The 13,910-nt window shown below is 39.7% G+C and overlaps 1 protein-coding gene across 1 annotated transcript; it reads right to left on the reverse strand.

Moving 5' to 3' along the window:
• Nucleotides 1–4,521: 4,521 nt before the first annotated feature.
• Nucleotides 4,522–8,532, reverse strand: gja10b (gap junction protein alpha 10 b). Its single transcript, XM_022211614.2, has 2 exons — nucleotides 7,115–8,532; nucleotides 4,522–6,309 (listed from the first exon to the last, which is right to left on the reverse strand). Exons 1-2 carry the CDS (start codon nucleotides 8,519–8,521, stop codon nucleotides 6,271–6,273), a joined length of 1,446 nt encoding a protein of 481 aa, XP_022067306.2. The 5' UTR covers nucleotides 8,522–8,532; the 3' UTR covers nucleotides 4,522–6,270.
• Between the last annotated feature and the right edge of the window lie 5,378 nt (nucleotides 8,533–13,910).

Below are 13,910 nucleotides of genomic sequence, written 5' to 3' on the forward strand. Positions count from 1 at the left end.
CTTCCTGGAGCACAGGGCACAGGCTGGAGAGTCACTCATCCCCCAGAGGTGAAGGTTTGATGGACTGGGCAGGACATCATAAGCAGCCCGCACCATGAACCTGATGCGTCGTGGTTCTGCCTTCCAGATCTCTGAACAGGAAACCTTCTTCTCCAGTATACCTTCCCACCTTGTACTTGCTCCCTGTTGCTGCATGCCCACCAACCTGGAGTCAGTAAAGTAACATACTATATGTAATGAACATGTGTGTGTATGTGTGCATTAGAGGTATATGATCTATTCTAATTTTATGCTTCCTGGTTTCTTTTGAAAACAGATGGTCTGTCTGATGAGAATGAGTCAGCAAATGAAGAGTAAAATGAAGATGATGATGATGATGTGCCACGCTTACCCTGGTGGAGAACACCCCCCAGTGCCACCATCCCTGATTACCCAGAATGGCAGGCCAGCCTTCCAAAATCAGATCATATCATGTCCCCCTATGAATACTTCAAGATGTTTTTTTCTGAAGACATTCTGGAAGTAGTTGTACAGCAATCCAATTTATATGCTATTCAGTGTGACACCAACAAGTCAGTTAACCTCACTACTAAAGAACTGGAGCCGTTCATAGGTACAGCAGTGTATATGTCATTGTTTGGATTACCTGGCACCCGCATGTTTTGGAACAAAGCCACACGAGTGTCCCAGGTAGCTGAGACCATGACACTAAATCGATGGGAGTTCATCAAAAGATCCCTGCACTTTAACAACAATGAAGTGAGACAAGGAGAACATGTTGATCCACTCCAAAAAATCCGACCAGTGGTTACTCATCTTACCTCAAAGCTTCAGACGATCCCCATGGGTGAGAAGCTGACTGTAGATGAGCAGATGGTTCCTTTCAAGGGAAGAAATAGACTCAAGCAATACCTGCCATCAAAACCCATACAATTTTGAGATCTACACAGGGAGAGCCCAGAGCTGCCTGATGTAGGAGCAAGTGGCAACATTGTCCTCCGCCTGGCCCAGCCAATACCTACACAGCAGAACTACAAGATGTTCTTCGACAACTGGTTCACAAGTGTCCCTCTCATACTCACACTTGCTCAGCAGGGAATTCACTGTACTGGAACTGTTCGTAGCAACAGACTACCGGGGATCAACATGATGTGCGATACTGAGTTGAAGAGAACTGGACATGGATATTTTGAACAGAAAATGGCCATGCTTGGAGACACCACTTTGTATGCCGTGAAGTGGTATGATAACTGTTCAGTCAGTCTTCTCAGGAATTACATTGGGGCACACCCAGTCAATGAGGTTGATAGGGGGGATGGCAAGCAAAAAAAGAAGATCCAAGTCCCTTGTCCTGCTGTGGTGAGAGAGTACAATAAGGATATGGGTGGGGTGGATCTGCTGGACTCTCTCATTGCACTGTACCTCAACAAAATTAGGTCGAAGAAGTGGTACCACCGGCTGATGTTCCACTTTATCGACATGACCATTGTGACTGCATGGCTGCTCTACAGGAGAGACTGCAAGAGCACTGGGATGAGAAGAGAGGAACAAATGAGGCTTTTACGTTCAAGTGATACATCGCAGAAAGCTTGTGCAAAAGTGGCAAGGATCTGGAGCGGAAAGGAGGTCGTCCCAGTTCCACAAATGCTGGGAAGTATGAAGAGAAGAGGACCCACTACACCCATTCCGGTCCCTGATGTACATCTGGACGCCACAGCCCACTGGATGGTCATGGATGAAAAGAAAGGGAGATGCAAGGTACCAGGATGCAAAGGTACACCTAAGGCCAAGTGTCAAAAATGTGACGTCCACCTGTTTCACATCCAGCACCAACTGTTTCCTGAGGCTCCATACAGAATGATACATATTGTGCTTTGTAAAAAAAAAAAAAAAAGAGAGAAACACTGATTCAATCAGTATCACACAGAAACACATATTCAGGAACATGAACATACATTGCAGCTATCTCTGACCCATTAATTGTTAAACCATTTGTGGCTGATGTTTCTTTAAATAAAACTTGTTGAAATTAATGTTGTTGAAAAAATACTTCTAATGAATTTATTTCTTGTTTGTTCCTCATTCCACTTATTATAGTACCCTCATAGCATCTTGTTGCCCTGAGGCAACAAACCAAAATCTGGTGGGGGGATGGGGGGGGGGGGATCTCCAAGATCTCCAAGCTCCCATAAACTAGGGTGAAATATTTTTTTCCTCCAAAATTAAAAATTCATGCCATAGCAGGTTATAAAATCTGAAAACAAAAACAGAGCAAGGGCAAGCAGTATTGAAAATGATTCTTCATGCAAAATATAGATGAAAGTTCTGTGGCTGGATGTGCACAACACATTTCAGTATTTTCCATAAATATATGCATAACTGAAATAACTCCAGCAACCACTTTGTAACATTTGTAATAACATTTTAATGCACACACTCAACAGCTTCAAGCTGACCACATCAGCCAACTAAACAACAAGAAGTGCTTAAGCAAAAACAAAACATATCTTCATAACTTAAATTATCCATTCACTGAACAGAATTACAATCAGACACTAAACTCTCTATTAAATGTCAAAACAATCCATGTGACTTGAAAACTCAACAGCTTTACAAACTAGAAGATTAAACTCTCCACAAGGATCCAAAATAAGTTGGACTTCTACATGAGAGTGTTAATTATTCTTCATCTACTTCCTGAAAAGTTTGGTCAATAAAAAAGACAAAAACTAATATTTTCAGCTGAACGAAAGACAGACTTTGGGATTTTTCTGCTCACTTGTTGTGTTGTTGTAAACTTACTCTTTCAAATAAATAGTCTCCTAACCCCCTGGAAACCAGTGTTTGTCCTGTTTTTGTGTTGCTCCTGGGCGACCCTAGATAGCCGGGTCATAATGTTTTTTGAGCAACACACCATACTGTGACATTTTTACAGTGAAGGTTCTATTATGGAACCAGTTTGACATGTTCAGGTGTTCTATGTGTGAAAACTCAGATTTCATGTATCAGAAGGTGGTTTTCAACTTTCTTTGTTAACTTTCTGCTTCAACTTTAAACAACATTTACTTCACTAAGCCAGCCCTCTGGACTAGAGAGAATCAGGCAAGGACGGTGAATGCAGTCACTTTATCAACTCCACAGGATTACATCTTTGGAAGTAGGAATGGTCTAAATTCTGCATTCTCACCCTGACCTGCAAGAGGCAACAATGTACCAGAAGGCATCCATCCTGCCTGAAATTCATAAGAAGAAGCCCTCTGGACTTCCAGTAAGCTATGTTTCTATTGGCTGTCCAGGTGGCTGCTTGGTGTCATCAGGAACAGCTCAGTGTCTTCCTGCTTTATGTCTGCAGTCAAACATTTCCTCTGCTTCTCTTCACTGAACCGGGTTTGGTACCAAGAGTTTGAGCAGGTTGTGAAGAGTCTGTAGTTCTTTGGTCTGAAAGCACAAGAAGAGTCGACTGATTAAAGGAGAAAACGGGAGATATTGTTGGTTCTTCTGTCGCTCTGCAGCTTCCTTAGACTGAATATCAGGTTTCTATTTTAAATGAATGATTTACTGTGTGAGCCCAAGAAGACGTCAATGACCTCCCTCCATCCCCTGGACACAACATATTTTATCATGTTAAATCTTTTTTTTTTAAATGTTTGAGTTTTAATCATAGTTTTAGCATCATTTATTCTCTTTGCTTGTTCAGTTTTGTCATGTGTGAAAGGTGCTGAACAAATAAAGTTAAATTGATAAACTGAATAACTAACTCATGATTGTGACAACAGAAGTATTTTCATTGTGATTTAAGGGGTTGTTTCATTTTTAAGGGTGGGGTTAAAATCTTGACAAACAAAAGACTAAAGAAATAAACTACATTTATCCATCCATTCTCTATACACCGCTTTATCCTCGTTAGGGTCGCGGGGGGTGCTGGAGCCTATCCCATCTGACTCGGGCGAAGGCAGGGGACACCCAGGACAGGTCACCAGTCTGTCGCAGGGCTACAACTACATTTAAAAAAAATAAAATCAAAGGAAAAAACATTCAACACAATAAATTTAAAAAGAAAATTAAACATTAAATACAATTAAATTACATTAAATATTTAATTAGAAAATTAAACATTAGATATAAAACATGTAATTACGAAATTGAACAATTTTTTAAACAGAAATATTAAAGATTAAAGATGAAATATTTTAGATAATGAAACATTTTAAAAATACAATTAAACAAGAATATTTAACATTTAAAAAATACAAAGCATTTAATTAGATTATCAAAACTTTAAAAAGGCAAAACATTTATTTAAAAAAATGAAATTTTAATTAGAAAATTAAATCAAAGACAGTAAAGCTTTTAATAGGAATTAAACAGAAAATACAATGAAACATTTAAAAAGAAAATTAAACATTAAAGACAACATTTCAGAATAAAATCAGACATTAGAAAAGAAAAGTTGAGATAAGATCAAAACTAAACAAGAAGAATCAAACTGAAGACAAAACATTTGAAAAGACACCAGTTAGACTTTAGAAAATCAAATTAAACAGAAGTGACAATAAAACGATCAAAAAGAGCAAAAACAGATAAAGGTCTTAAAGTGTTTTCTAGTCTGAAATGAAAACATCAAGTTGTTTCTTCAAACATTTCGTCTTTCGATAGTCTTGGTTTGACTGCGGACAGATTTACTAAGAGCTCTTTTAAGAAAACTGCTTTACAGATAAAAGTCTACTAGTCATTGAAGGCATCAATCAGACTAATGTTACTTTCTGATCTCCACAAACTTTACTGTTCAGTGAAGAGAATCAAAGTTTGTTCAGGATTTGTAAAGAACCCACAGGTGAAGGTCTGAGAAGAACTCAGATGGATGGTCTAAATGTGAAATCAAGACTCATGGCCACAAGTTTTCAGGCTTCTGTTAACCAGAAAGTTCAAACTAACAGAGAAACTTTTAAAACTTCAGCCCTCAGACTGTCTGAAGGTTCAAACTAACAGACAACTCCTTAGGAACTGTCTGAAAGTTAAATCTAACAGAGATCTAATGAGGGACTTAGAAAATTTCAGTCCTCAGACTGTGTGAAAGCTCAGGTCCTGAGGACTCGGGAGGTCTGGAGGCTTTGGAAAGTTTTGGAACTGAGGGTTCAACCCTCCACCGCAAAGGCTGAAGTCCAACCTCCTGAGAAAAACAGTCAAATCGAGACTCGAGTTTTAAAACGAAAACGTTTGTGTCTGCTGAGATAGGCTCCAGCATTTTCCAGGATTTTTAGTTTTCCAAAAAATGGCCAATTTCTGTCTTTCATTTGAAGTATTTCTTACCATGTGGTTATTTGTTAAATTGTTTTCTATGATGAATTGTGCTCTTTAAGTTATTTGATTCAATGAGATGTTAAAAAAAGAAAAAAGCCATCCTTGTTCAGGAAATCAATAGAATGTGGAGGGGCTGTCGTGTGTCATTTATCATTGTCTGTTTCAAACTACAAAATGAGGGCTCTGGGGGGACCTTTGCAGATCTTTTCACAACATTAATTTGTGTTTTGAAAGCTAATTTAATTAGTACCCATGCTGCGGGAAAAAAGTAGCTGATATGTAGCTTGCTGGATAGACAACTAGCAGTTACTCATCACATTTTTTCTAGAAAGAATACCAGTACATTGTCTCCAATACCTGGTCATTACAGCACAATCTCTGGTTGCAAATGGCATTGCCAGCAAAGATGGCACTGCCCGTTTCCATGACATTTTACACTCTACATTCTCTGCACTTGGAGAAAGTATACTTTATATGCAGTATATGGATGAACCATGAACATTATTTTAAATCTGTGTTTTTTGTTTTTTCGTGGTTGCCAATTCCACTGTCTTTGAATACAATCTTCTGTCAAATGTCGTTGCAACAGTTGTTAGGTCTCATTTTATGAGCAGTCACATATGTTTCGGCCCAAATACAATTGTGATTGATGTTTGATTCAATGTCTCCAAAACTTCCCTCTAATCTCAACAGCAAGTCGGTCGCAATCAGTGTGAAAGTAGTCAGATGCTGGAGGTATCTTTTGCATAGAACATGAAGCAAATCATAAAGTATCTGCCCCTGGAATGGTGTGTTAGTGTGACTGAACTGAGTCTCTTGTTCATGCATAATACATACTGTTAAAACACCGTTTATACAAAATATTGCTGTCAAGAGACAGGATGAGATTTGCTTTGCGATCAGGAGCCCTCGGCCCCTTTAGAACTCCCATGTGTCCTCCAGCTTGGTCCCAAAATGGTCATTTTCAGTTTACTTTTTCATGATTGAGGACAGCTCCAGAATCATACTCTGGAAGAAAAAAAATGTTGACAACATGTTACTATTCAAATCACAGACGTATCTAAACTGCAGCTGAAAAAGCTTGTTTTTCCTCTTCTTTGGTAGTTTAAAGATTCTTCTTCAGTCATGTTTCAAGATGTATGAAAATAGTCTTCTTTGAGTAACAATGAGCCCCTGCTTTAGTTTCTTAAATAAAAAATAGAAATAGTGTGGTCAGAACCTCCTGAAATTGCCTCACTGAAAAATCTAAAATCTATGAAAATGAGAACCTTTTAATCTCGAATTATTCAATCCAAAACATCCCACACATACTCATTGTTCTCGTTAACATCTAAAACTTCAAAACATTCAAGAGAAGTAAAATTGGTGAAATCATTGTGAAATCTGGTCTGATTTTAGGTGCAATAGAATGCTATTTCAACCACAACTCCCTATCAGTCTTGTTTTCAGTTAATCTATGAGGAATTTTGTGTCTCAGTGTTGTCCAGCAGAGAGCAGCATAAACCTGCAAACCCTAAATACAAACACTGTCACTCGTTTTCATGATAAGGTGTGAATTAGCTTTTCTATTGATTTGTCGATGCCCAAATGAAAAACAATCCAGAGGTCAATCACAGCTTGGGAGCAGATTAAAGTGGAACTGATGTGACAGATGGCAGCCACACATTTAACAATGGGTCACTGGATTCACATTATTAATCTGCCTTAAGGTATTTAAAATATTCTATAGGCAAAGTTTTCAGTCAGTCACAGTTTGTATGAGGTCTTTATGAATGCATTCAGTTAATCTTATCACTCAGCCAATTCTGCTCACCATGGACATCCTCCTGCCACTGGCTGGAGGCGGCGGTGTCATCACTGGACTTTCCCCCTGGTTGAGTAGCTGGGCCTCGATGTCTGCTCCGCTCTGAGAGCCTCCGCTGTCAGACGAACTGGCTAGTTTGTTCTCCGACAGTCCCCGAGACATAAAGCTGCACTTCCTGGCTGGTGTAGGGTTATGGTCGCTCTCCAGAGAATCGCTCATGTCACTGAGCTCCTTGCAGACACTCACTCTGCTCTGCTTCCTCTGCGGGTTCCTCAGGGCTGCTGGGATCTCCATGTGGCCGGCTGTCAGTGTAGGTCGGGGCCCTGCATAACGTGGCTTGCCCGAGCTGTGAGGTCCATTCGACTCATCGCTGCTGCAGGAGGGCTTCCTGTTCTCCAGAGTGTGGCGCCGCTCCACGGGCCCCGGCTGTTGGGTGTCAGCTTGACTCGCCTGATACATCTGTGCAGGCTGCTGGTGGGAGTTGTTGGAGACCTCCTGATTCTGAAGGGCCACTGGAGCCAAATGCAAAGGCAGAGTCTCCCCATGAGCATCAGGCACAACAGAGCAGGTCATGTGGGTGAGCTGCATCAACCTCTGTGGTGAGGAGTTGGTGAGCACACAAACCTGCTGCACCATTGAGTTTTTCTTTGACCTGCACATACTGTCATCGTCTCCATATCTGTATCCATACAGAATCAGCTTGATCCTCTTAACCCCCAGATGGAAAATCTCCAGGAGGTTGAGGAATAAAGAAACTCCAGCAATGACCAGCATGAAAACCATGAAAATATTCTTCTCTGTTGGTCGTGACACAAAACAGTCGACACTGTTGGGACAAGGCAGCCTTTCACATTTGTACAGAGGTGACAGTCCGATGCCGTACAGAGCACACTGACCAATAATGAAACCCACCTCCACCACAGATCTGGTCAAGATATGGAAAACATATGTGCGCAGCAAGGAGCCTCTGAGTGGAGCTTTCCTTACTCTTTTCTGTTCATCCAGTTTCCTGAGCTCTCGCTCGATCCTCTTATGGTCCTCCTGGACGGGGTCTGTCCCCTCCAGCTCAGCTTTCAGAAAGGCTTTCTTCCTGTGCCGCTCCTTCTCAAGTGTTCTCAGACGGTACAAAGCGTGGCCCATGTAGACCAGTGAGGGAGACGACACAAAGATGATCTGCAGTACCCAGTAGCGGATGAGGGAGATGGGGAAAGCCTGGTCGTAGCAGACGTTCTTGCAGCCGGGTTGTTCTGTGTTGCAAACAAACTCACTCTGTTCATCGTCCCACACATCCTCAGCAGCAACACCGAGTACAAGCATCCGGAAAATGAAGAGGATGGTGAGCCAGATCTTCCCCACGATGGTGGAATGAATGTGGACCTCTTCTAAAATGCTCCCTAATAAGTTCCAATCCCCCATCTTCTGTCATATTATTGTTGGCTGTAAGTTAGTAAAGAAAATATTTGAGTAGTTTGTAGGGTTTCGTATATAAACAGAATGATGCAGTAAAATGGGTTTTACTCACGTTTCTAGTTTCTTGTGTGCTTTAGCATGAAGCCATTATAAGAAGAGATTCATCTGCGGTGACATCGGGAATCATTGGTCATCCCTCGAAGACAGACGGCACTATGGTGCGGTGTAGCTGACACTATTTGAAAGCTGCTGCAAACTAGGACTCCAGTTTGAGGCCATTGATCCACCACATCACCCTATAATGCCCTGAGGTAAGGTTCACCCTGCTACTTTTAAGAGGACACTACATTGGAAATAGCATCAACTGTCAATACACAATGAATTCCCCCTTTTCTGAGGAAATGGAGCTCAGTTTGAGGTTTAATTTTCAATTCTACAACATGCAGTGATGCTTTAGACAATGATGTTTTTCCAACTTGGTGTCAGCAATTCGTGTTTGAATCTTTCCTTTGTTTTTACTGTGATAGTGTTTCTGTGAACAAAATCAGCTGGTTTTCACAGCTGGGGTGGAAGTAGACGAGCCTGCACAGAACTGAGTCAGACCTTTGCCAATGTTTGACCATCCATCCATCCATTCTCTATACACCGCTTTATCCTCACTAATATCAAATCAGGCAGCTTAATACAAGAAATTTCCAGTTGCCAGGTGTGGGTAGAATCAAAGGACTTGGAAAAAAAATATTGATCAGATGAAATAATAATCAATATCTCCAAGCACTAATTCTGTTGAACAGCAGACCCAGCTCATTACCTGTTAATACTATCAGCTTGGTGAAGTACGGCGGTGGCAGTATCATCGTATGCAGGTTCTTCTCAGCAGCAGGAACAGAGAGACTGATCAGAATTGAAGGGAGAATGAATGAAGCCAAACACAGAGTAGTCGATGAAAAGATGCTCTAGAATGTACCAAGGCGAGGATGAGAGTTCAGCTATTACAGTGAGTCCAAGTATAATGTATAAAGTAAGATAACGCTTAAGTTAACAGTCCTTATGTGGTAACTAATTTGGACTACCAGGACTAAGATTCTGTTGAGATTTTACTGCAAGAATTTATGAGGTGCCTAGGCCCTAATCTGCTTTAGATGTTCTAAATGGGCACAAATACCTACAGATAATCTGCATTGCTGTTTATATACAGCAAATATCATTACTGATCAGGGATGAAGACCTGACTTTCAAGGTGGATCTGTGCTTAAGAGGGATATATCTAAAGCAGCTTGACACACATTGAAACAGAATACGAAATTAAAAACTTGGGTACTCAGACATACTCTGGACTAGATTTGAAAAACCATTTAAAATGAAGCAGTAGCTGTGTTTAAAAATATGGAAAGCCTTGCATGCTTTTAGACTTACAAGGTTGCCTGTAACAATCACCAAAGACACACTGATGATCAAAGACGGAGAGAAGATTTGAAAGGATTTTTGTGCCCGACACTTAAATGACTCACACAGCATCGCATGATTGAGTCACACTGAGTGGTATATTTAATCTGACAGTGAAATATAAGGCATCCATCCAAAACATGGTACAGTCAAGTCTAGCAGCAGCCCTGTTTACTCCTGTCCTCCACTTACTGTCACTGCCTGCTCTGCTACTGAGTTACAAATGGCACCCCTAGGCACTGGCCTCAATTTCCATACTTTGTGGCCCACTTTATGAATATTTGTGTCATGGTGCACACAGTATGTAGAGCTACCCAACATGTTATCTCCCACTGGGATAGATGCTGTACAATGCCCTCCAAAAGCCTGCTAATAATTTGACTTTTTTGTGGGGGGTTTCTCTTCACAGGTTCAATGATTTTTCTGTCATCAGCTGTTGTTTTGTCACTGACCTGTCCTGTGTTTCAGTCCACAAATGGTTTCTTTTATCTCTTAGATTCTCTTTATTTTCTCTGCTTACAGATGAAAAGGACTAAAATGAAAATTGGACACCCACCGCCCTTTTATGTATGAAGAATCCACACAAAAGGAAACACCGGGGCAACATGTCACATCTGCAAGTCAGTCCTTTACAGAAATTACACTGGAAAAAATGCCCCTCTCAAAACAAGAAAAAAAAATTATTTCAAAGAACTTTCACCTTGAAATAAGTTTTTAAAAAAAAATCTGCCAATAGAACAAGTGAAAAATGGCTTGGTAAGATTTCTTGAAATAAGATATATTTAGAATATTGAGATCTTAAAATTAGCTGGGAAAACTTATCTTAAGCTGTATTTTACCATGATTGTCAAGCTTAGGTGTCTTAACCCTCCTGTTGTCCTCATTTATGGCACCAAAAAAATATCGTTACCTTGTCTGAAATAAAATCCAAAAATTCAGCAACAATTTCCCCAAATCTTCAGGAAGAAAATTCCTGACAAGTTTCCCTTCAAAGTTTTATTTTCCCCCCAAAAAATCCCCAAATTTGGAAAGAAAAAAAATAAATAAAAAAATAGAAAATCTAAAAAATTGTAAGTATTTCAAAAAATGAACAAAAATCTTCAAAAAAAAAATCCTAAAAATATCTAAAGTGATTACATATATATCATTAAAAGTTCCAATATTTTCTTTAAGAACATTCGGGGGAAAAAATCAACCAAAATCGAGCAAAAATTGCTCGATTTTGGTTGATTTGTTTCCCGAATGTTCTTAAAGAAACATTTTTTTTAATATTTCTTTTTTTTTTCACCAACAAATTTTTAAAAATTTCCCCAAAAAATTGAAAATGTAGAAGTTTTCACTGTGAATATATATATATATATATATATATATATTTTCCACATTTTTCGGGCCAATTTCACCCGCAGGATGACACGAAGGTTAAAACAAGATAATTTCAAGATTGGTCGACTTAACAAGATATTTAAGATGCATTATCTTAAAACAAGTCCCTCCATCTTGCTGAAATGTCACTTAATTTATTTTAAATCAAGTGAGATGAGAAATTTTGACTACAAATAAGACAGACTTGGTAAGATTGAGTTTTTGCAGTGTATATTAGACTGAAGTCTAACCTCAGTTCTACTTTTGTAAGACACTGTACATCATTCCCCTTTAGCTATTTTGCACTATTTCTATTATTTTCTTGAACGCTTGAAATTATAAAAACTCAACCTTGACACCAACATAAATAAATAAAACTTTATTTTCAGTAAAGAAGTATATACAGTATTCACAATATTGTCTTCCATACTGTCAATAAGCAAAAAAGAAGAACAAATTTCAATCAAGCCCACAGACAAAATGTTTCACGTGTATTAACAGAGATCATGTGCATGGATTGTAAACATGTTAACTACCTTCAAACGTATAAAGCACTCGATTCACACACGAATACTGCCAATAAAATAAGATCCCAAATATTACAGGTATCCTAATAAAAAGGCCGAAACGATCAGTCTGTTAGCAAGTGATCTACGGACAGGTGATGCTTCAAATTGTTTATAGTGAGCATCTGCAACTAAAAATGTAATTAGAATTAAGAAAATTTGAGTAGACTTGCCTTGGAAGCTCGAATTATCGTAGTTTGAAGGTAGTTCCCCTCAGTTGTTTAGATTAAAATGTGTATTACATTTTAGGTGTTTAATTAACCTAAGGATTTGTGAACATTTTTGAAATGTATAAGAAAAGCAACTGTTTCTCCACTTCTGTGAGGATTAGATATAAGTAAATATCCAGACTTGGTGCTGTAGTTCTGATTGCAAAAAAAACAAAAAGTGCATCAGAAGCACTGCCTGTGTTTTTACTGAGAGGACGCTTCATTGTTCCAAATAGTACGAGTAGGTAATTGGGTATCTAAAACAAAACACCTCAAACCAGATTTTCACCTTCAAATAAATATCAACACGTGGCTAAAACTCCTGTCCATGTTTGTGATAGCCGATGGTTGATGCATGGCTTTGGATCTTGATGGACACAGAAGCCTCAAAAACGTGTCATGACTCAAAACACTCTGCGTTCACTTCTTTCCACACCACGTCACGCGAAGTACCGGTGCAACCACACACAAGGAGAAAAGCTCCAACACAAGAACTATTTGCACGCACAGTCAGAGAGATCAGGTGTCCTTTTTCTCCTGCTTCTTGAAAAGCTTCATGAGCTGGTGAAATCTGTGAGCAATCTGAGGGGGAAAGAAATAAGAATCAACATTTATCACATGCTCATTTGACAGTCTTAGAATACATAACTACAACAAAAAAAGAAAAAAAAGAGGAGAGATTCATTTACCTGCGCTGATGGCTTGTTAAGCTTCTCTGACAGGGCAGAGAAAGTTTCACGTGAGGCGCCTTTTGTCTTCAGTTCAATCAGAATAGCTCGATCTTCATCTCTGGAATGAGGAACACAAAGACACTGAGCGCCGTTTTTGCAACCACATCTTTATATGGAACTTCTTAATCTGCCTCCAACACATGAGTAACAGTTTCTAGCTGAGCAAAAAGACTTAAAACATAAAGAAGCAGCTGGAAAATCTCTACATAACTGCCTCTAAAGCTTCTTGCTTTAAACTGAACTGAAAAAAAAAAAACTACCTATTTGTGTACTAGTGTGATGTGTGCTACATTTTGGGGAACAAAAGCCAAATGTAGTGGCTGTCTGTTAGCCTAGCCGCGCTAGACAACCCACGGCAACGAATTTAATTCTCTGCCAGGGTGGGTCTAGTTACCCTCCATAAGGCTTGAGGCTGGATTCTCCTAAAACTGGCCGACGAATCACCATGAAGTGTAGAGTCAGAAGGCGGGCGTAACTAAGTGACGACAGAGGCGCGACGATTCTGACAGAAACAACCGGAAACAACTAGCCTAGCCGAGCTTGACAACCCACGGCAACGAATTTAATTCTCTGCCAGGGTCGACAACAAAAACAACAACAGTCGTTGAGCTCCATTAGCACCGACTCTGAATAATCTTTCTGTTAACATGTCTGTAATATACTTGAGCTTCACCCATTGACTGTATAAATAAGGCTTCACTGAACTACCGCATCCTCTGATTTCTGGCGCTCTAGGAGCCTATTCGTTGCGCTGATTGGTTGTATACCTACCCAATTGCTGCAGAGTGATTTGATAGACAACCTTTTAGCCCGCCTCCCTCCCTGTCGAGTGTGCCGAGACCCTTGTGCATTCAGAAACATGGGTCTAGCGTGGCTAGGCTAGCTGTCTGTTGCACCCAGTGACCAAAAAAGACACCAACAAAATCAGATGCATGTTAATATGCTTCAAGATTTGAGCAAAGTCAGGATAGCTGCTCCTGCTAAACTAGGCTAACCACAGTTGCACTTAACAGAAACATATGAGAATGCTGTCAATCATATAATCTTACTCTCAAAAGGAATGCAAAGAAGTATATTTTAA

The sequence above is a fragment of the Acanthochromis polyacanthus genome, chromosome 16 (genome assembly GCF_021347895.1).
Source record: "Acanthochromis polyacanthus isolate Apoly-LR-REF ecotype Palm Island chromosome 16, KAUST_Apoly_ChrSc, whole genome shotgun sequence".
In the NCBI taxonomy this organism is placed as follows: Eukaryota; Metazoa; Chordata; class Actinopteri; family Pomacentridae; genus Acanthochromis; species Acanthochromis polyacanthus.

Excerpts from the sequence above, each read along its gene's own strand:
- gja10b (XM_022211614.2), bottom strand. The coding sequence starts at position 8,521 with ATGGGGGATTGGAACTTATTAGGGAGCATTTTAGAAGAGGTCCACATT. Across the intron at positions 6,310-7,114 it reads GTGGCAGGAGGATGTCCATG|AGTATGATTCTGGAGCTGTC; the intron begins GTGAGCAGAATT and ends TTTTTCTTCCAG.